The sequence below is a fragment of the Eschrichtius robustus genome, chromosome 11 (genome assembly GCF_028021215.1).
Source record: "Eschrichtius robustus isolate mEscRob2 chromosome 11, mEscRob2.pri, whole genome shotgun sequence".
NCBI classification, from domain to species: domain Eukaryota; kingdom Metazoa; phylum Chordata; class Mammalia; order Artiodactyla; family Eschrichtiidae; genus Eschrichtius; species Eschrichtius robustus.
Genome location: NC_090834.1, coordinates 49,392,009 through 49,414,795, shown reverse-complemented (window position 1 = coordinate 49,414,795; position 22,787 = coordinate 49,392,009). Strand labels below are relative to the sequence as shown.

The 22,787-nt window shown below is 47.8% G+C and overlaps 1 protein-coding gene across 3 annotated transcripts in view; it reads right to left on the bottom strand.

The window, feature by feature from the left end:
• ME3 (malic enzyme 3) overlaps positions 1 to 22,787 on the bottom strand; it is a 327,654-nt gene that overhangs the window by 24,265 nt on the left and 280,602 nt on the right. For all 3 annotated transcript variants that reach the window (XM_068556437.1, XM_068556438.1, XM_068556439.1), the window contains one exon: positions 20,731 to 20,834. In XM_068556437.1, coding sequence (XP_068412538.1) covers positions 20,731 to 20,834 — 104 coding nt within the window. The remainder of the gene's footprint in view (positions 1 to 20,730; positions 20,835 to 22,787) is intronic.

The following is a 22,787-nucleotide window of genomic DNA, read 5'->3' as shown; positions in this document are numbered from 1 at the left end:
CAGGCAAATATTTGCTCCTACCATGGTCCTTCCAGTTGGAGCCGTTGGTGGGGGGATTTGGAGACAGGTTCATGTCACAGGGGCCGAAATGGAGAGGCAGCAACTTGCCTCAGTCCAGTGTTGAGCTCTGGGCTTGGGTCAGGAGGCTCGTGGGCCTGACCTGGCTCTGCCACTGCAAGCGAGTGTCACTTCACTTCTCTATTCTGCCTCAGTTTTCCATCTGTCAATGGGCACAATATTTGCCTGGCCAACTTTGCGGCTGTGGTGAGGATTAAAAGCTGGGGGTGATTTTTAAATAGTAAAGTGCTAAACACGTGTCATCCTGGCCACAATTCTTATTCCCAGTCACAGAGCAAGTGCTGGTGGGGGTAGGTGTAGGGAGCTTGCAGTGTCTCCTGACCCACCATCCAGCCCTCTTCTCCTTGTACTCCTTGTAGAAATGGTTAAAAAAAAAAAACAAACCCTTCAGTGCACAATTATAATGCTATGTTCACCAAACCAACATTTACTGTGAATTTTTGTTCAGGGTGTGAATTTCAAGTATTTGGATGGGGAGGGAGGAACAGAATGTCTTTGGTTGTTGGTGACATTTTGATATACAGAATCCTCACAAGACTCCCAGTGTCGCTCCCGCACTGGCCTGGAGCTAAAATGCTGAAAAGGTCAGACGGCAAAACACTGTGATGCACATTGTTTCTCGTTTCTCTCACTGTCTCTGTCTCTTACACACACACACACACACACACACACACACACTTGACCTTTAAGCAACACCACTCTTAGGTTAAAAAATAAGGCAAGGATTATAAATAAATACCTTTGTTCAGTGCACTATTATTCTTTCATGTCAAATTCAGTTTCACATAAGAGAACCTTCCCAGGGAGCAATTTGATGAGATACAGAGTAAAATCTCATTCATTCAAGTCACTTTAATCCTAACTTGGAATTGGATAAAAGGCTATGTGAATCTCCCATCCAATAACCTAGACTCAGAGTTTCTTGACCTCCTTGTATTTAATGACCTCCAGGACCCCTACCCACCTTGGATGCCCTCCCCATGGCTGCTCCCTGGACCTATCGTCACCAGGAGCCACTCCTACTAAAAATTCACACTGTGCATTTCAGTCTCTGACCACAGCCTCTCCTTCCACCTCCCTTACTTCCACTATACCTCTTCTTCGTCTCCAGTGAGACCTTTGGGCCCTTTACCATTTTTTCCTGGTCCCTTGGCTCCTGACTTATGGCTTTTCACGAAACCACACCACTAACTATCCAGTCTGAACCAAGGGTGGTTACTTCAATTGCTCTATTTGCATCATCCATCCATCCATCCATCCATCCATCCGTTCCCTCTGCCCATCCATCTGCTGGTCCATCCATCCATCCAAAAGCAGCTACTGAGCACCTATGATAAGCCAATACTGCAGTTGTTCAGTAAATGCTTTAGGAAGAGCTGGGTACATGAAGGAGTTGGTGGAAATTTAGTGTGAGTTTTTCTGCCAACTTGTTAAACTAATTAAAAGCCAATTAAGGGGCTTCCCTGGTGGCGCAGTGGTTGAGAATCTGCCTGCTAATGCAGAGGACACGGGTTCGAGCCCTGGTCTGGGGGGGGGGGAAATCCCACATGCCGCGGAGCAACTAGGCCCGTGAGCCACAACTACTGAGCCTGCGCGTCTGGAGCCTGTGCTCCGCAACAAGAGAGGCCACGATAGTGAGAGGCCCGCGCACCGCGATGAAGAGTGGCCCCCGCTCGCCGCAACTAGAGAAAGCCCTCACACAGAAACAAAGACCCAACAGAGCCAAAATAAATAAATAAATAAATAAATAAATAATAATTTTAAAAAAAAAGCCAATTAAGAACAACAAAAATTTCAAAATGAAAATTTTAAAAGCTTAGGTTACAAAAAAACCTTTTCTCAATTCATCCATGTATATCCAAATACAGGATGTTGGACTTGCATCATAACACCAATTTAAATGTTAATTATAACTGCCTTACGTATTCATGAAAATACTTCTACGAATGACAACAGTAACAAAAACAGCTAATGGTTATCGATGGTGCTGGGCATCAGGCTGAGTTCTTTGCATGAATTATCTCAACTAATCTTCCCATGACCTTATGAAGTAGGTAGGTGCCATTTCAGAGAAGGAATCCTGAGCTACAGGACGTTCAGTTATTTGCCCCCGGGGTTATTTATTCTCCTGCAGTTGGAAAGTGGTGGAGCTGGAATCTGAATCCAGCGCTATCTGACGCCAGAACTTAGTTTAGGTTTAACAACAATATGATTTTGTAAAACATAAAGTGAAGTCGATGTTAAAGTTAGGTTTCTTTCTCCAACGAGAGAGACGGTGCCATGTGGTGAAGAAAACGCTGAACTGGGGGACAGGAAAATCGTATCCTCCTTCTGCCTCTGATAATAAGCTCTGAGTCTTCGGTGAGTCCCCTTTCTCTCTGGGTCTTAGTTCCTGATCTGAGAGCCTTAGGGGAGAAGCAGGAGCTCCTTAACGTAGGGTTGGAATAGATACACTAGGAGCTTCACTGAGATATAAGTCCAAAGTAGGATGTCTGACCATTCCTGGTAAGAGCAACATGTGACAGGAACATCAGTATTTTCGAGTCCTTTGTGAGCTGAGCCAGAGCAGACTGGCTGAGCGAGCAGGGCCGAGGCGGCCATTGTCCAGGTCGTACAGCTAGAGCAGCAGCCCCTCCAGAGGGGCCCCGCTCAGGCCCCCTACTCAGGGCTCCGGGCAGTTTCCTGATTTCAAGTGCCGGCAGTTCATCGCTGACCCTCCATCCTGCCAGAAGCTGCCCCTCACCGGGGCAGCTCCTGCTTGTCTGTCCCCTTCTGCACTTTTGAACTCTTCACCCTGAACTCCTGGCAGGGGCTGGGGACTATCTGCTGCTTCTCAGGGGAGAATTCCTGCAATGGAGAAAGAGGCACCCTCCCAGGCTGCACACGGAGCTGCCCAGACTCCTCCACCCTGGGGACTCCGCTGGGAAATGGCCTTGGCGCTGCCACAGGAGGCATTCTAAGGCCGGGCCTCACTTAAAGACACAAGGCCGATGGGTGGATGTTAAAAGTTTTTTTCTTCCAGCCCTCAGGCAAGAGGAAGCCTGAAAATGGCGACTTGTGCCTGGGAGCCCTAGGGAACTGTGTGTGACAATGTGATGAGACCAAGCCAGGACCCACGGAGCCGGGTACCTGCCACCTGGGCTGCAGCCTCCCCAGGGTAAAGAGATTCTGAGATGGTTGCTCTGCCCTTCCCCCCAGCAAGCTGACCAAAGGCTGCGTGAGAGATGTGGTGAGACCAGAACATTCCATGGGCTGCAGACCTGGTTTCTTTGTTCTGAAGGTCAGGACCTGCCATTCTTTCAAACACCTGGATCTGACCTCTTTCAGGCCTGAACAAACACAGGGCACCTGGGAAGAGCAGGTGAATTTGCTCAGCCTGCCTCCAAACAGAACAACAAAAACCTACCACTCATATTTCCATGGCAGCCCACTCCATGCCCCCAACAAAACACACGCACACAAGACTCCCCAGCAGAGTGCATGGTGAGGACATCAGTTACACCTAGTGGAAAGCTAGTTCTTTTGTTTATTTTGTCCTTCCAGGAATTAGAGCTGACAGAATCCTGAAAGCTCTAGGTCTTTGGTTTCATTTTACACATTCCATTAAACTCTAGTCCCTTGAGATGCTCTCAGGAAGACGTTCCATGGCTCAAACCATTTGGGAAACTCTGAACGTTCATATAACATATACAATGTATATACGAACGATTCTGAAAAGTCCTGTATTAAGAAACCTGTTTAACTCAGCATTTTCTAAACTTATTTGACTAGAGACCTCACCCTTCTGTGTCCCACCCTCTCCGTTTATATGATAGAGCACAGTTTGACAGACACAGCTCTCTGCAGAAAGAACTTTGCAGGGGCTGGGTGGACTCAGGGCAAGGCCATCTCTCCCTGGGATTCCTGCAATTGTTACTTCTGGCCAGGATCCTATAATAACGGATCTCACCTCCTCCAGCTTTATTTCCCTTCCCCCAATCCATCCACTGTATCTTTCTAAACACAAATCTGTGCAAGTTCTTTTCTTAAAATCCTTACAGGGCTCCCACTGCCTTTGGGGTTGTGTTCAGACTCCTTAGATGGCCCCAACCTTAATGCTCACCCCCTTCTCATGTCTTCTGTCGCCCTGGGCATATCTTGCTGCTTCCCAACCACTGTGGGCCCTTGCACTGCTCCATGTCTTTGCTCAGGTGCCCAGAGGGCCTCCTTTTACCCTGGCCAACTCCTACTTAAACGGTAAGGCCCTGCTGAAATGTCACGTCTTCTAGGAAGGCTTCCCTGACCCATCGATTTCCTTACCCAGGGTAACAGTAATTCTTCTCTTCTCTGGGCTGCCTTGCTACTCTGGGCATATCTCTGTTAGGATACATCACATTGCATCACAATTATTTGTTGACATTTCTGTTTTAATTATTAAAGAAATGTATCGGGCAGGGTATCCCCTTTGTGCCAGAAACTCTCCTAGGTATGACATAAATGTTCAATTCAGCAAACATTTCTAAGTGTCCACTGCGAACAAGGGACTGTCTTCCCTGCTAGATTACAATGGCAAGTTCAAGAATTTCAAGTCTGATGGGGACACAGGAAAATGAAAAAAGCAGTTGCAACATATTGTGACAAGGGTAATAATGAAGGTATGCCCTAGGCATGTGGGAGGCCTCCAAGGGGGCAATCAGCTCTTCTGGGAGAGGCACTGAGGGCTCCACAGAGCAGGAGACCGAGGCTCGGCCTGAGGGAGAGCAGAGGTTCAGGGGCAGACTGTGCAGGGGCGGGGCGGGGAGGGAGAAGGGCGCCTCAGGCAGAGGGAACGGCACATGCCTCTGGAATGAGAATGGGGGGCCTTCCTGGAGCTGCAGGAAAATAACCAGAGCTGGGAGAGGGGTGAAGAAGGGGAGATGTGGGGAGAGCTGAGGCTAGGCGGATTCCAGGGGCCACCCCTTTACATGCCTGTGTAAAAGAGCCTACACAGGGCTTCCCTGCTGGCGCAGTGGTTGAGAATCTGCCTGCCAATGCAGGGGACACGGGTTCGAGCCCTGATCTGGGAAGATCCCACATACCGCGGAGCAACTAGGCCCGTGAGCCACAACTGCTGAGCCTGCACGTCTGGAGCCTGTGCTCCGCAACGAGAGAGGCCGCGACAGTGAGAGGCCCGCGCACCGCGATGAAGAGTGGCCCCCGCTCGCCACAACTAGAGAAAGCCCTCGCACAGAAACGAAGACCCAGCACAGCCATAAATAAATAAATAAATAAATTAATTAAATAAAATTTAAAAAAAGAGCCTGCACAGTCGGGGGACGATGGGGACCCACCGAGGGGCTTTGGGCAGGAAAGTGGCCTGTGTTTTAGGACGTCCACTCTGCAGCAGAGTGGGTGATGGGATGGGCTAGCTGGGAGGACACCCTGGAGGCACGGAGCCCCGGTGAGAGATCGTGAAGTGCTGGGGGGAGGCAACAGGGACCACGAGTGAGAGGAGGGCGGGGGTGACGGATGTGAAGGCAAAGGTTGGGGAGTGGAGGGAGCTTTGGGGCTGAGCAGGTCTGGAGCCATCACTTACTAAACGTGTGACCTCAGGCGAGTTATTTAATCCAAATTTCAGTCTTTGCTGATAAGAGAGCGGGATGATAGTACCTCTTGCAGTCCTGCTGTGAGAATTAAATGAGATAATGTAAATAAAAAGCCTGGCACGTGGTAGGCACTGAGTCCATGCAGGCGATGGTTCTTAAGGGCAGGATTTAATCACGGGCAGGATGTGGAAGCTGCAGGAGGAGGAGGAGCCCAGGATGGGGGTGGTGGCATCTGTTGGTCCCCAAGGCTGGGGACAGGGAGGGACAGGTAGACTCACTCCACAAGACAGGCTTGGCCCGTGCTGAGTCTGAGGTGCTGGGACATCCAAGTGGACGTGTTCACGAAGAGCAGACGCTACATGAGGCTCAGCAGAGAGGAACAGGGAGTTCAGGGTGTTGTGAGGGTCTCGGGCAGAGCGTGTGCACCGAGCAGGGAGCAAGGCCAAGGACAAACCTCGCGCACACCTGTGTCCAGGGTGCAGCAAGGGGCGGAGGAAGAGAGTCTAGAGAAGGAAAGTGAGCAGGGGGACCGGTGAGGTGGACGGTGGCAGCTGCCACAGGAGCCGCAGGACAGGCTGTGGGCAGTGTCAGATGCTGCTGAGATGTCAACTGAAACAGGGATCTGGAAGTATTGGCGGGGGGCGGGGAATTGACGGTCAGAAGATCATTTGTGAACTTTGCCAGAGCACTTTCGGTGGAGTCGTGGGGAGGGAACCGTTCTGCGGGGTATTAAAGAAGAGGCTTGGCTATGAAACAAGGGTAGGGAGACAGCTGGTGGCGGATGTGGGACTGAAGGATGGATTCGTTTTTGATGGGAGGTGTGTGTATGAGATAGAGAAGCCAGTAAGGAGGGGAGATGCGAGGAGTGATGATGGGGGATTGAGGTCCTAGGGAGATGGGAGCAGGCAGGAGCCAAAGTCCAGATGGAATGTGAAGAAGACATGGTTCCTCCTTCTGGGACGTCACAGCCTAGCGGAGGGACAGATGTGCAGCCTTCACACCACACATATGTAGAGGGAGTGACTCACTCTGCGGGGGGCGGGAGGGGTGCTTGGGAAGGGACTCACAAGGATGACAGGGAAACTCTTCTGTGGGTGAGGAAACCGGAAACCACGGATTGGGGAACGCGGGAATACTGTGCCTGAAAAAGAAATCTCAGTGGAATGAGGCGTAAAGATTATCTTCAAAGACACGAAGGACCGTTCCGTGGACAGGGAATTAAGGTAGACTGATCTTATGTGGCCTTAAGAGAAAAGCAGAGCCAACAGGTGGCAGTCAGAAGGACAGGGATTTCTGTGCCATATAAAGCAGAGATCTCGAACGCTGGATGGAAGAGGCTGTCACTGGCAGTGATTCCAGGGTCCCCAGAACCTCACTTGGCATTGACGTTGTGGAAAGGATTCCAGCCACGGTGGACGTGGTGTATGGACCTCTGAGGCCCTTCCCTTCCCAGGTCCCACGCTGGGAGATTCCCCTGGTGTGCCGGCTCTGGCAGCCAGACTGGCGGGCTCCTGGGGCTGCCATTCCGGCCTAATGGGGGAAAACTCCCATCGTGTAACAAGACAGTCACAGGAAGCAGGAACTTCTAAGCAAAAGTACCAGAATAATGTGGCCATTCCTCAGTCACTGCTCTGACGGCAATCCCAGGCCAGACAGAAAACACTCCAGGAACAGTATGTATTTCCTCCTCAATTTCCCCGTTTGTCTGACTTCCTGGGCAAACACGCAAATGGCGCCAGAAATCCCAGTGCTGGGAAGAGGATGGTGGCTGATCTGCCGACCTCTCGACCTCTCAAAGGTCAGAGGCCAGTACTGAGTTTTTCCTCTAGGTCACAGCAGCTCACACCCCAACCTTCAGCTCTGAAAGCCTGGGCGCTTTTCCTAGCCTCCAACCCACTGGCTGACGTGGGGCATTGGCATTTACACCAGCTCTGATTTGCCCACAGATTGTACGTTTTAGCTGTCATGAGGTGACATGTTCTCTGATTAGTTTGGCCTATTCTGATCTCTCTATTCAGGTGTGCTACTGTAGTATTTGTACCATACAGTCTGTCATACAATTGTACCTTGGACTTCCTCAGCATCTAAACTGTCCCTCTCTCGTGCAACTGGCTAAATTCCACCTTGAATGTTGACATTCAGGTGAAAGACAATAAGGCTGGAAATCGCAGTCTGTGTTTGTGGCCTTTCAGGACCAAAGTGAGTCAAAGTCAGGGAGGGGAAGAAAGGAAAGACTAAGCCAGGTTAGGGGACAGACTAGGTCAAAGCAGGCACTAGGCAGGGTCCTTGAGGGCAGGGGACCCTCACTCACCATGTGGGGCACGACAGCTGAAGAAGGAGTTTTAACTGACCCCCTCTCCTGCCCCCTGCTCTGGACAAATCTGCTTCAGACACCCAAGTTAGAAGACCAAACCAACCTGCTGCCGTATGCCCAAGGCCCTGTGCTTGCCCAGCTCGACCAGCATTGGTGAACAAACGGAAGCAGGAATGAATGCCTGCCAGAGCACAGTCCTTCTATAGGGGTGACCAGTCACACACAGCCCACGTGACGTCCCCGTCCCCTGGAAGCCCCACTGTCCTCTTCTAGAGGCCACTGCTGCAAAGTATCTTTGTATCACAATAGCTCAGTCCCTTTCCTTTACCCTGAGGAATCAACACAAATGAGGCCGCAAGCAGGGAAGGGTTTCCAGCTAGGCTGGGAGAGCAGGCAGCAGAGGCTGTAGGAAAGCACCTCTGATTTTGAAGTCAGATGGATTTGGGGTGAGCCGCCCAGACTCTTCCATTTCTAACTGGGTGATTTTGGACGAGTTACTTAACCTTTCTGAACTGCAGTTTATTTATCCCTAAGGGCTGCTGTGATAATTAAAAGTAAAGCACCCAGCACAGAGTAAGTTCTTTGTAAAAGTGAATTGCTAGCTCTTTCCTGGGAAGGAGGCCATGACTTTGACCTCTGTAAGTGGCCTTTGACCACTGTATTCCCCCATCAGCCTCGACTGAGGCTGCAGGCAGGGCCATTAACTAAGTAGACATTAAATCTACACAAACTCAGCAGTAATTATTTAAGCATATTTAAATTTTTCCCAGTCAATTATAAGCTTCTTGAGAGCAAAGTCTATTTCTGACTTATTGCTATGTTCAATAAATATCTGTCCATTGAATGAATTAAAGTATGGGTGAACACAAGAATAAACAGATAAAAGAATAATTGAATGCTGCCTTGAACTATTTTCTGATTATTTTATGTGTCCATATTACAAGCTCAAGGGAGAACTGAACTCTAGGACAGGTCTTTTTGTATTGGCCACACTCTGGGGCCCAGAGAAAGCATATGATAAAAACAGGCTAAACGGAAGCTTGGAAGAGATTTCATGAATTATGTGAATGGGAGCAAACAACTGGATAAGTTCCCCTAAATTTCCCACTGCTTTTTATCATTATCTGACTCTGGGGAAAGAACTTTCTTTCTGGGTCTCAGTTTCCCCACCTATAAAGTGATGGAGTTGGATCAATGGGCAGGTTGTTTCTTGTTCAGGTATTCTAAGATTGTGTGCTTACAGTCCTAGGGAGGGGCAGGTGGGAAAATAAAGTAAGACACAGGCTGAACTGCAAAAGGCATTCCTAAAATTCAGTGTATATGAAAATACTGAGCAGTGACTGTCTCTGCTGAGAGGGACTCAGCGTGTGATTGCTCCTGTGAAACATTACAATCAAGATTTAGAGCTAATGGTTACACTCTTTACAATCTTTCGAAATTAAAATAAAATCTTGAAACTTGCCTTGTAGTCTGGATGCCATAAGCTTAGGGCTTTTCCTTTGTTTGTATTGTTTAAAACCACCAGGAGAAGCTTGGAGCCAATGAGCCTCAGCTTTTCCCCTGGGGCTCGGTAACACTGGCTGGGTTTGCAGTTTGTGGAGAGGCCTGCAGGGGGCGCCCAGCTCTGGTGAATGATGGGGCAACTGGACCACTGTTAGGTAGTTAAGAAGGAAGAACCAAGTGCCAACTGACTCAGATGCTGGGGAATTTTCCCACCACAAAAAAGGGAAATGATAACTATGCGATGTGATAGAAGGCTTAGCTAACGCGGTGGTGGTAATCATATTGCATTATATTAATGTGTACCGTATGCTAACGCATGTATATGGAATCTAAAAAAAAAAAAAATGGTACTGATGAACCTAGTAGCAGGGCAGGAAGAGGAAGACATAGAGAATGGACTTGATGACATGGGGTGGGAGGGCGAAGCTGGAGCGAAGTGAGAGTAGCATCAACATATATATACTACCGAATGTAAAATAGCTGGCTGGTGGGAAGTAGCAGCATAGCACAGGGGGATCGGCTCGGTGCTTGCGATGACCTAGAGGGGTGGGATAGGGAGGATGAGAGGGAGGCTCAAGAGGGAGGGGATATGGGGACATGTGTATGCATATGGCTGATTCGCTTTGTTGTGCAACAGAAACTAACAGGGTATTGTGAAGCCATTATACTCCAATAAAGATCTATTAAAAAAAATTAATGTGTCAAATCGACACGTTGTACACCTTAAACTTACACAATGATATATGTCAATTACACTTCAATAAAAATAAAAAAATAAAAAAGAGGATGCGTCCCTCGCTGAGAAAGGCTAGAGAGTTTTGAAAATGGGAGTTGATGGCTGGTCCCTCCATAGCCTCCCTAGTGGTGAGGACTGGTGGGTCACTAACCCCGCCCTAGAACAAGCTGGAGAGAGGAGACACGAGTATGTGAAGTAGAATAGTTTCCATAAGACCTTCCTGCCATTTGTTCTCCTTGCCTGCTGCATCAAAAAGGTGTCTGGAGTATGTTGGACTGTCTTTTCTTTCATGTAGAAGAAAAGAAATAGAGAGCATCCAAGTTAGAAGGTGGGTTCTGGAGTTCGACCACCTGAGTTCAAAGCCTGGATCCACCATTGCTAATGGTGTGACCTGGGACAAGATCCCTAAGCTCTCTGTGCCTCAGTTTCATCTGTAAAGTGTGCATTCATTCAATAAATGTTTATTGAGAATCCATGCTGCCATTAGGCATTGTTCTGAGCGCTTGAGATACAGCAGTGAACAGAAGAGACAAAGATCTCTCCCTGGAACTTATATTTTAGTGGGATGGGACAATAATTGTATCTACTTAATAGGATTATTGTGAGTATTACATGAGTGGATGGATGTGAATTACTTTATTGTCTGTAGGAGCCTAGGTTAGACCAGTACTCAATTCACCAGAGGGTGAAGCCTGGGATGCTTGCTTGCTTCTTTGTATCTTTAGTGGGTTTAAAAAAAAATGCAAGGAACTGTCTCTGGGAAAGGAACTGCTGCCTAACTCATTATTTTTAAAAATCCATTGTTTTTTTCTAATTACAAAAGAAATGCCTGCATACAAACAATCAAACATTATAGGAATGACTTGGCTTGGAAAGCAAAAATCCCAGCAATCTCATGCCTTAACTGGAATCACTGTTAACGGCGTGGTGTATATACATCCAGACATTTTTTCTTTACGTAACTTATCTTGACAGAATCATTTGCTTTTAGGATTTTTTTCTCCATTTTATTAGGGTCAAGCACATTAAAAAACAATGTGCTTGAGCCTAATACAATGAATGCAGTAGAATAAGAAGAGACTGCATAATATGTGTGTATGAATGAGTGAGACACAGAGAAAGAGAGACAAAGAGAAAATGAGAGTAAATGTGCCATGGGGTTGCCTGGAATTGCTACATCCTCTCTGGCATGGAATGATGAGGCTTGGATTTGGGGGCTGCGGTCTTATCCATCCTTTCTTTCCCTTGAGAGAAATGCTCTTTTTCACAAGCAGCTCAGAGAAATCTTTCCTGATTAAAACACCTGGTGTCCCAGTTCTTTCTGGATCATCAGCAGTAGGACTGGAGGGTCTCTGAAATGCCCGCAGGCAGTGATTTTTAAGGAGTTGGGTTTTCTGACAGTGTCTTGAGTTAACATTAGTACACTCTGCTGAATGTCCATGACTCTGTTTTTCATTTTCAGAAGTGTTATCTGTTTCTTTATCAAATCTGCCTGCTACTTTTGTTTTTTAAAGTGTTAGGTACTTTCCTTATTACTTCATTCTTATAAAAAATAGCTCTTTAATACATCTAAGTATAACTGCTTTATAGTCTCTCTCAGAATGTTCCTTTTCCTTGGGGTTCTAATTCTTCTATTAGTTTCTAATTTTCCCACATTGTGGACTGTTTCTGTGTGGGTTACTGTGAATCATGAATTTATTTCCATTGGGGAACTGCTTTTCCCTTCAAGGAATTCCACACGGCATGGGTTGTGGGTGTGACCCTATAGAGGAGTTTCAGTTTTCCCTCTGCCAGGCTCTCCAGCCATGTCACTGGTAGGGGACACTTTTATACTCATTTCTTCACTTGGGAAATTAGCTTCTTAGCCCTCAGAACGGCGGGTCTGTAAGGCCCGAATAACGCTCAGCTGAAACAACTACAGAAAATATGAGATCTCACCCACGCATGTATACACGGATACACACAATGCCTCTCCACTTGGGGGAGGGTGGTGGTGGGCGGAATTTAACTGAATAGGGGTAGAGGGCAAGGACCAAACATTTACTAATTGTACATACCCGGGATCTGAACATGCAGATGGATCACACCCAGTGCTTCCAGAACTGTTCTTTTTATTTCTTCAGATTAGCACCAGGGAAGAAGAATTGGGCAAGAGAAGGAAGCTATTGTTGGAATGGCAGGGATGGAGGAGTGGGGGACTATGGAAGGAAAAGATCAATATAGTAATGGCTAATTTAACTGATTGCATGAATGGAGGAAGTACTAAAGCACTGCTTAAAGGACAGTGGCTTTGGAAACTGCCTAAGTTATTATTATTATTAATAATAGCAAACATTCATGTTTACTATAACCCAGGTATAATGGTACGCATTTTACATGGATTGTCTCATTTATTCAGCAGAAGCGTTCTACAAGTTAAATATTAAAAACGCATCTTGGAAATGAGGACACCGAGGCAAAGAAAATTAAATAGCTTGTTAATAAGTGGCAGGTGAGAGGTTCAAACTCAGGCAGTGTAGCTCTAGAGTTTGTGCTTTTAACAACTGTTGGTAGTGGGTGGGGTCTTAATAGGGTTCTCGTTCTTAGGGGGGTTACTTACACTTTATAAGCTTCAGTTTCCTCATCCCTTAAAATGAAGCTAATAATAGTACCCATCCCACAGGGTTGCTGTGAGAATTAAGTGAATTAATACTGTATGAAGCGCTTATATTAGAGTCTGTGCATAGCAGGCAATTAAGTAAAAAAGAGTTGTTGTTATTATTATTATTACTAATCCACTGAGAAAAATCAGGGGAAAAAACCCTTCTATTCCTTCCTCTCCTCTGCTATAATATGAAACTTTCAGGTCTGGGCATGATTTTGTTCCTACTCTGATACCAGGTGATACAATCTTCCTCTTGGGGAAAAATGAAATGGAAGTAGCCAGCTGGCATCACTGAATCCATCTCCCCAGTTAGTGAACTTCCTCCATCACATTTTGGCCTCTCAATTATTCAGTCTGCTTGGTCACGATGGGAACAAATAGGTCCTAGAGAGTTGGGTGCTGGTTTGTGTTTTTCTAAAGCCTTCCAGCCCTTTCTGTGACCCAAGACAGAGTCTTCACAGGCTTGAGAGACTGTCATTTGGCAGCATCTGGCTCCTATTCTGACGGGAACATGTAGGAGCTGGACTGTCAACAATTAGCCACGTCAGGCTGAGACTGGGAAGCTGATCTGTTTTTTCAGAGGCCAGACAAGCTAGAATGGGTCCCAACATTCCTTCCTCTGAGCTTCCTCAGATGCCATCAAATTCATAACCTTCAGTACATTCTAACTGATAGCTAGCCTGGTGAAGGCTTTCAATCCCTCAGCCAACCAACCCAACCAACCAACCAACCGTCCAACTCCCACCCTTACTATTTACGGTGGGTCCACCATGAGTAAAATCATGCTCCCTGCCCCCCAGGAACTACCAGTCTGGTAGAGATGTTATAGAGTTACAGGACCTGAGGAAGGAATGTTCTTCAAAGTCCATCTAGTCTGGGCCAGGCTGATACTTGAACCCCTCTACAATAGTCCAGGCACATCTCTGCCCAATCTCTGCTCTGATGATGAAAAGTTAAAAGACCAAAAAAGCTTTAAAGAAAAGCTCTAGACCATTATAGAAAAGATGCCATGATGCAGTGCATGATTAATTAGCAAAGGAATTATACAGCCAATAAGTTATGCTATGACTACAAACAGGAAAAGAGTTTCAGGCCAGGCTGGTCAGGGCAGACCTCTCTGGGGAGGGCAGAATTTGAGTTGGGGCATTGCTATGGCTGCTGTTCTAATCTTCTCCCACGTCCTGTCAATTTCAATACTTTGTTGTTCAAGAACCTACCATGGTTCCCTATTGTTCTCTGAATCAAGTCCCAAATAAGGTTTTGTGTGGATTGATAGTTTTCAAACATTTTTAGTAGAAGAATTTTTTAATTAATGAAATCTTGAGCAGAACACTGATACAGAAAGCGATTAAAAATGATGTTTTTCTTCGAGTGGTTTCAATCTTGTATGGTTGGTGGAAAATATTCATTTCTAGCACTCCTGATGCACCTCTGTAAATGCCTGGGGTTCGGGGAAACTTGGTTTAAAACCACTGGATTAGATAACTGAAGCCCTTTCCATTTTTGAGCTCTAATAATTACAACCTTCTGCCTGCGTTTCAAGGCCTATCATATAGCCTGCTCTATTCCTACTTAACCTTTTTTGGAACCAATAAACATTCACCTCTAGTGGGGCCAGTCTTCCAGAGGCTTCTGCGTACTCCTTGTCTTTGCTGTGTCCTTGCTTTTCTCATGATGTATCATCCATATGGAATGTGCTCTTTCTCCTGTTGCTTACTCACATTTGGTCCTGAATCTGTTTACTTTCCATCTCTTCCCAGTGATCCCTGATTGCTTCTTTCTCTGAATTTCCACTGAACTGAAAGTCAATACCAAACAGTTGAGTACTTAACACTTCTCTAATTAGTCCTTGTTCAAAATGTTGTGTTTTTGGAAGGTCTGTAAGATTCATGAGGACACAGCGCATGTCTTTTATTTCTTTTGAATCTCATTACAGGGCTTAGTAGAGTGCTGGGCATGTAGTCCTTACTCAAAAGCCCTGGAAAAGCCCTGGAAAAGCATGACTAGATACATTGTTTGTTTGTGCTGCTCTTAGCAGCTTGGAGCTGCTAGAATGAGCTTCTAGAATGAGTTTTCTCACCTCAGTGGTGAAATAAAGCTCATTTCCCAGGAGCACTCGATGCAGTACCTGCTGCTCCTATCTCTTTGCCAGAAAAATATATTCCCTCATGGAACGAGTTTGAAAAGTCAAGTTCCAAAAAAAAAAAATAGACATATTTGTTGGGAGGGTGATGTGACTTTCTGTATTTCCATGGGAAGCATTTTGTAAGAAATCCCCTGAATGAGACAGTCATGACTGCCTTTACCTTACCAGTGCATTTGCCATCTCCCCCTTCCACGCTCATCAGCCCTCACAGAGTCAAGGCTTGAGGCCTGGGGATCAGGCTTTAGCTTGCACCTAGTTGGTGGGGAAAGGCGGGCCTGATTCCTCCCCATGACGAGTCTTCTGGGAAGGGGTGCCCAGATGTGTGTGTGTGCTTTCCCCATATGTGGAAATGCAATCACGTCAGGCCTGAAAGCAGCTCAAGTTCCTCCAGGGCGAAGGGGATACCAGCAGAAGCAGGAGGCACAGCCCGGCTTTGGAGGTTTTCAGACCAGAAGGAAACTGGTAGAGCTGCAGGTGTGTTGTCAAGATAGACTGCCTGGCAGGGTGAGCCCAGAGCATGTGCTGGGCCTTTCTTCATGCAGGTCCCTGGTGGGAAGATGTGTGGAAAGACTCTCAATACTGACTATCAATTGTATACGATGTGTATTGGTCCTTAACCCTTGCCTCAGGCTCCAGTCTGACTCTGAAAGTAGGGGGAGCTGGGGCTGCTCGAAACATGCCTCTACTGGGAATGTAGTCCATCTGAGCTTTCTAGATCTCAACCTTTGTGTGGCTCTAACAGAAGCATCAAGAAAGCTTCAAAAACAGAGATGCCCAGGCCTCAGCCCAGGCCTACTATGGCATAGGAGGCTGGAGTCTATATTCTTGATAACTCCCCGGATGAGTCCAATATCAAGCCATGTTTGGGAACCACAGGTCAGTATTCATATGCTTATGTTTATTTGATCCACTGCTTTGTTCCAGAGTGGACTGGGGTGGGCGTGAGGGTGGAGTGTACCCATGGGAGCATATACCTGCATGTTTCTGTAACTCAGAAGAAGGAGATGCAGTTTCATGTGGACCCAACAGACAGGCTTGGTATAGCTCTTGAAATATCCTGAACACCTAGATATGAGAAATCTTCAGGATTCAGGTTCCTTTGGCCTCTGAGTTTCTGCTGACTGTAGGAGTTGCAGAAGGACCAGCGAGTGTGAGGGCTCATGAAGTTGCAGATGCTTAGGCCATAGGCTCTTCACAGATCCAGGATGGCTAAAGCATAGCACACATGCTGCCACACTTCACTCCCCTGCAGGGCAGACATTGCTAATCAATCATCATTTCCTGTTGCACCTAGAGAGGCCTTAGGATCCTAGTAATCAGAGCTGGTATGAGGAACGAAACCTTTCACCCTCCTTGCCATTGCTACCAACAATATCCTAGTCTAATCCTAAATTTTGTTGAGCACTTTAAGTTGCAGTTATTCACAGGGCATGGTTCCAAAAGCGGTGGTGAGCCATTCTCTCTTCTTTCTCTACTCTCTTTCCCTAGGTGAACCCCACCATGCCCTTGACCTTACCTACCATCTGTGAACTGGTAACTCCCAACTTTATGTTTTCTCCCTAGAATTCTTCTCAAAGAGACTCCGAGGCTAAGAAAGCTTAGAGGTCGGGTCTGAACTCCAGTAGGTAGATAAAAAATGTCTCTGAATGAATAGCTCGAGAGCTGGACTGTTGATTTCTCTGTGGGTTGCCACCTACATTTGACACAGTGCCTTATATATCAGCAGATACTCAATAACTATCAATTGTATTTGATGCATCTCCCTGTTTCCATGTGTAATGATGCTATTGTTTTCTCTGCCCTTCTTGCATTTTCAGAGCACATCCTCCTGTAATGCTGGCTGCCCCATTCCTTACCCCTCCCAGGCTGGATGGTGTGTGGTAGTCTGTTACCTTGGTGGCTCCCCAATGAACCATGCCTCCTGGCGTTTCGACCCTTGTGTTATCTTCTCTCTTGGAATCTGGTATGCACCTCTGATTTGCCTTAACCACCAGAATGTGATGAAATTGTACTATGCCAGTTCCACTATGGCATAAACCTCAGGTAACTGGTGTAGGATGGTGTGTCTGTGTGCGTGAGTGTGTGTGTGTGTGTGTGTGTGTAAGAGAGAGAGAGAGAGAAAGAGAGAGAAAATCAGAGAGAAAGATGGAGAGACTCAAAAAGAAATTTTCCTGGAGCTAAAATGCAGATGCTTTTTTTAAAAGTCAGGTTTTAAAAAAACTATTATCTCCCTTCTTGTTTATCACTCATATCAGGAGCTTAGCAATCTCTATATTTAGGGTTTGGTGAACCAGAGAAAGGGGGTGGCTTCCTCTCATGGCCTGCCTAAAGTTTGCTGACGTCGAACTTCTGTCCAGCCCAGGCCAAGCATCAGACAGAGCTGGGGCTCCAGGTGCAAACTTAAAATGAACCATTCCCATCCATTCTGCTGTAAGTAATAGAAATGAAAACTATACGTGGAAACCATCAGGGAAAACTTGTCCCTCAGGTGCAATGCTCCAGGTCCCACTGTATGGCAGGGAAAGAGCAGGAAGCATGGAATGACTGGTCTTCGCCACGGGAACATCAGGCTGTGTCTTAGCTTTGAGCTGGACACACACACTTACTGCTGTGGTTCACAGGTGCACCTGGAGATTCCTTTTGCCTCGGTGGGTTCTCCCCAGTGGCCAAACTCCAGGGTAGTAACTGAGCTACAGTGACTCTTCTTTTCAGGCCCCAAAAATCTTAAGATAACACCCGATTAGCAGGTAGGGGCAAGAAGGCGGAGCTTTTATTTGCAGGACATTTGGAAAGAGGATGTTGAAGGCAGGAGTCAACGTTTCCCAGGGTTCTTTCTTAAAACACATCGTGTTTGGCCTCAGGTTGCTGACTCACCCAGCGCTGCCCAGGCCGGGCATTCCATCACGGGGCTACTGTATTCCCAAGAGAGCCTGGGAGACTGGCTCACTCCCCAACTACAGTATCCACAGAAACATCTGCTTTAGCTTATTAGTAAGTTAAAACAACCAAGGGTCAACCCCTTGTCTTTTCCACCTAAGGACACATTCCTCTTGGCTGACGCACACCCCTGCCCAAGGGTTCACCCCTGGATTCTGTGAGTGTGTCTGTGAGACTGTGAACTGATTTTAATGATGATTTGAAGAGCCTCTTACATCCTAGTTTATTTAACCTTCTCACACGAATAGCAAGGCTTCTCTGTGGGGAATCACGGAATGACTACTGACTCACTAGATACGCAACGAGCCCTGGAAACAGGAAGGAAAAAACCGGCTCTCAAAGCCAAATTCATTCCCTTCTCTTGTCATCCACAGGTAATTGTAGAAAGCAGTCTGGCCTTGGAGTCAGCAGACTCAGGGTCAATTTGCAGTCCTGTCGGAAGCTGCGGGACCTGGGACAGGTTCCTTGGCTTCTCAGAGCCTCAGATTCCTCTTCTACAAAATGGGAATAATAAAACCTATCCTGCCAGCCACGCAGGGATCTTAAGAGGTCTGAAGAGAACACTGGGGCAGGGAGGCATCTTAAAGGACAACTGATGCTTACATTTTCTCCTGTGAAAGTGCCCCCCAGAAGCCACTCAACCTGAACTTGAACTTGTTCTCACAGAGTCCCCTGCATTGTGGGATAGCTCGGATTTACTTTGAGCAGAAAGCCTCCTCCTTTAGCATTCTATCAATGGGTTCTTCTCCGGCTGGGTATACAGAAACAAGTCCAATGCCTCCTCTGGAAGAACAGCTTTCAGACTTCTGGAGGGAGGACCGCACCCCCAGTACCCACAGAGCAGTCCCTGTGTCTTCTCCCCACTAGGCTGAGCCTTTGGCTCCTGTCACTGCCGTGGCTATTGTTCTCCAAAGGCACTTTAGGTAATTTACCAGCCTCAAGGTATCTTGTCTGGAACTGAATGTCATATTCAGGATGATCTAAAAGGGGGAGAATTAAGCAGGACAGTCACCTCTCGTGTTCTAGATGATACGCCTCTGTTCACGTAGCCGACCCTCGAATTGGCTGTTTTGGTGGTCATGTCTCAATAGCAGCCCTTCCTTCACAGTCTCAGCTTCCAACCCCTGACTTTCTGATTACCTCTTTTCTTTCCAGCTTATTCCATCTGGTACCCAACTCAATAATTCTCAGGCCTCATCAGGACCTACTGTCCATTGCTCATACCACTGTTCCTCACCCCTCCTCTCCAGCAGGGCCTTATCTGTCCCTTCTTACCCGGCCTAGGCCTCATGATGCATCATTATAATCATCCCCTTGAATACACTCTCAATTCCTTTCTCTCTCTTTTTCTCTCTTGCCTGGCAAAATCCCAACCCTGATTAAATCCTCCTCTCTGTCTCCTCCTGCCCTGCATCCAGACAGTGGAAACTGGCTAGAGAAAATCACAGAAAAGGTTTAATTGACCTAAGTTAAATTCATGATCAGTAACCTCAAGGAGGTCCATGGAGCCGCCCAGCAACCAGCCTCTAGTTCCCTAGTTTGGACGTGCCAGTTCTTACCTCCTGCACCTTAAACCTCCACAACATCTGTCCCCATCCTCGCTCTCAGCAGATGACCTTGTCCTCCAATGGGGCTCGCACACACACCCCCTTAACATCTACCCACCTGCCGGCATCTGTGCCCAGGGCGTGGCCTTCCCTCTGTGTGGATGGGCTCTGTGCTCCCACCTAAGACGAAGCTCCCAGGTGTGCACTGGACTCTTGGCCACTTGCTTATCAGCATGCCTACCTCCACACCCCACACTCCATTACCAATTTCATCTTCCCTCTAGGATCATCCCCATCCCATATAACTTCAGTATTACTTTCCCTCACCTTAACGAATGAAAACAAAAAACACAACAACAATCGAATGCTTTCTTCTTATCCCCAGATAAGGAATCCAGGTAAGGAGACTTCAAAGTTTAGTAACCTGCCCAAGGTCAATGACCAGGAAGTGTGGGGTTGGTTTGCCCACCCCCAAAGCCCAACCAGATGAGGCTTCCTGGGCTGCAGAGGCCACAGCAGCTCTCTCTCCAGCCCACCGCTCTGGTTCAAGTGGCTGAACTCAGACAAGGAAGTACTTTGCCAAGGACATCCAGACCAGCTCTGCCTACCTGGGCACTCTTGGGATAGCAAGAAAGGCTGGAGGTTTTCAAGCGAGAAGGGGACCTGCTGGGTCTGCAGGGGCCTGCTGAGCTGCTGAGACAGTCTTGACTGACTTGCCCGTCAGACTCAGCGTGGGAGAGCGGGGGGCAATGATGGCAAACAGATGGGGCGGGCCAGGGGGGCAGGAGCTGCCAGCGTGGTGCACCCCCGTGCAGAGACGACACCTCGTAAATCTCGCAGGCCCAGCCCGTGTGGCCTGCGGTGGTGGTCCATTAATGCTGCCTGGTCCTTGGAGCTGGAAAATGACAACTAAGGTGGCCAGCTGCCTTCCAAGCCATTGCGTCAGAAGGGCACACTTCTCTCCCCCACTGCTAACAGCATCCATATTCCTGCCGGGAACCCAGAAGAGCTCAGCCGAGGGGGTTTTCCTCCCGGGACAGCAGATACTTAACTAGCCGTCATCCCCTCCCCTCCCTTCTCTGCTCCCAAAGATTCTCCCAGGGAATGAGACCATTTGGCTTTGAGATTTCTGAGTACATGGCGTCAAGTTGGAATTTTCGGACCATCCGGAAAAGCACGCATCTCTGCCAAAACCCGCGTGGACTTAGTCATGCTATCTTTTAACAGTCCTCTTTCACAAGGGACAGACTGACCCACTTACTTGTCCGTCACGGCCTGCATGAACTCGTCCAGAAGGTCGTCGTACTCCTGCCCACGCACGCGCCGGTGCTTCAGGCCGATGTACAGAGGGTCCCTGAGCAGCTCCTGCAACGGACAGCATCCGTCTCGTCAAGTGTCCTGGGTTAGCGGGAAGGAGGGGGGAGGGGGGGAGGGAGGAGGCAGCTCCCCACTCCCACTCCCCAGGTGCTGTCTCTGGAAGGGTCTGGAAGCCAAGCCACTGATGGAGGGTAGACCCCCAGGGGTCCACACTTTAGGAATCAAGGATGCTTTGAACAAGCAAAACTCTCTGATACAGTCTTCCAACCTCTGGCTGCAGCTCTGGGTTCATTTCAGGGTTTCTCAACAGTGATACTATGGACATTTTTGGCCTGGACAGTTCTTTGATGGGAAGGCTGACCCGCATACTGTATTGACAGAATACTTAGCAGTGTCTCTGGGTTCTTCCCACTTGAAGTCAGTAGCACCCCCAGTTGTGACAGTAAAAAAGATCTGTAGACTTTACCAAATGTCTCCCTGGGGGACAAAACGACCTGTGCTGAGAATCACCCCAGGCAACATCTGGATTGAGGTATTGGGTCTTGTCCAAAGTCACTGATCTAGACTCAAATTAGAAAACATTCCCTCCCTCCCTCCTTTCCTTCCGTGAAAGCTTACTGAATACCTAGCATGTGCCTGGCACTGTGTTGGTCCCTGGGGATACAAGGACAGACTGATACAACCAGAACTTTCCATTCAAGAGAGAGGCCCACCTTAACGCCGGCCTGTGTTAGGTGACCCCCCACTCCACCTCCTGCAGCTCTCTTGTCACAGCTTTCACACGCTGTTTGGTCATCCTCTCTGTCTGCCCTGGTCTGATGACCACTCCCGCCTCTTCTGTACCCCTCACACACACCCCTACGCAGAAATCAGCGGGCTCATTCGTGCACGACACATTTACTGACCCTCTACGCCTGCTGCCATCAGGCCTGACGGGGAATTTGTAGGTAAGGGATGGTCGCTGCCTCTGAGGTGCTCATGGCCTAATGCAGGTGGTTGATGAGTAAGCAAACTCTATTACAGAGTAGAAACATTTCTTCGGCACAAAGCATGGCACCTGGCAGCACAGAGAAGGAGTGGAGTAATTCCCGCCGGGGGACGGGTGGGGATGGTGACATGGAAGAAATGGTCAGGCTTTAAAAGATGGGCAGATGTTGCCAGGTGGGCTGGGCTCTCCAGGCTTAGAAATCAGCACAAAGAAAGGTTGGGGGCTGGAGGTAGAAGGAGGAAGAAGTACCTGGTGACCTGGTGCGTTTAAGAAACAGGAAGTAATTTTATGTTTTTGGGTATTTGGAAATTATCTATTTTTGTGTCCCCGCCGCCACAAATATGAGCTCCCTGGGGTCAAGGTTTTGTGTTATCGTCATCTCCATCTGGACTGCTCCTGCAGGATTCAGAGGCAAGGATATCATGGGTCCTGCCCTCAAGGGGGCTCAGAGTCAAGTCTCACCTCCACCACTGACAAGCTGTGTGACCTCAGGCAAATTACGTGACCTCTCACAGCCTTCCTCTCATCTGTCAAATGGGGATAAAATACCAGCTGTACAGGGTGATCGTGATGAGGAAATGAAATAATACACGTGAAAGAGCTTTGTGAATCATAACATATGCTGTAAAGTAATGGCAGCAGATTTAACTTTCACAGCGTTTGCTAATGTGTCAGGTACTGCTGAGGGAGGGGAAGCCACAGCAAGGTTAAACAGCTGCCTCTTTCTTGGGCTAGTAAGTGGAGGAATCCGGATTCAAACTCACGGCTGCCAGCTCCAGAGCCCATGGTCTTAACCACGGAGCCAGGCTGCTTAGGTGGCTTATTCTTGTTTAGGACACCATTCTAGCTCCATATTGTCTTGTAGGAGGTGGTAGGGCAAAGGTATAGTGGACAGAAAAGACCAGGAAATATCTGCCTTCTCAACCCCTCACCCCCAATCCTGGGTCCACAGAATCTGAGGTGGGTTTAGCGCTTTCTCCAAGGAACCACACGGCTACATCAGAAAGACAGTG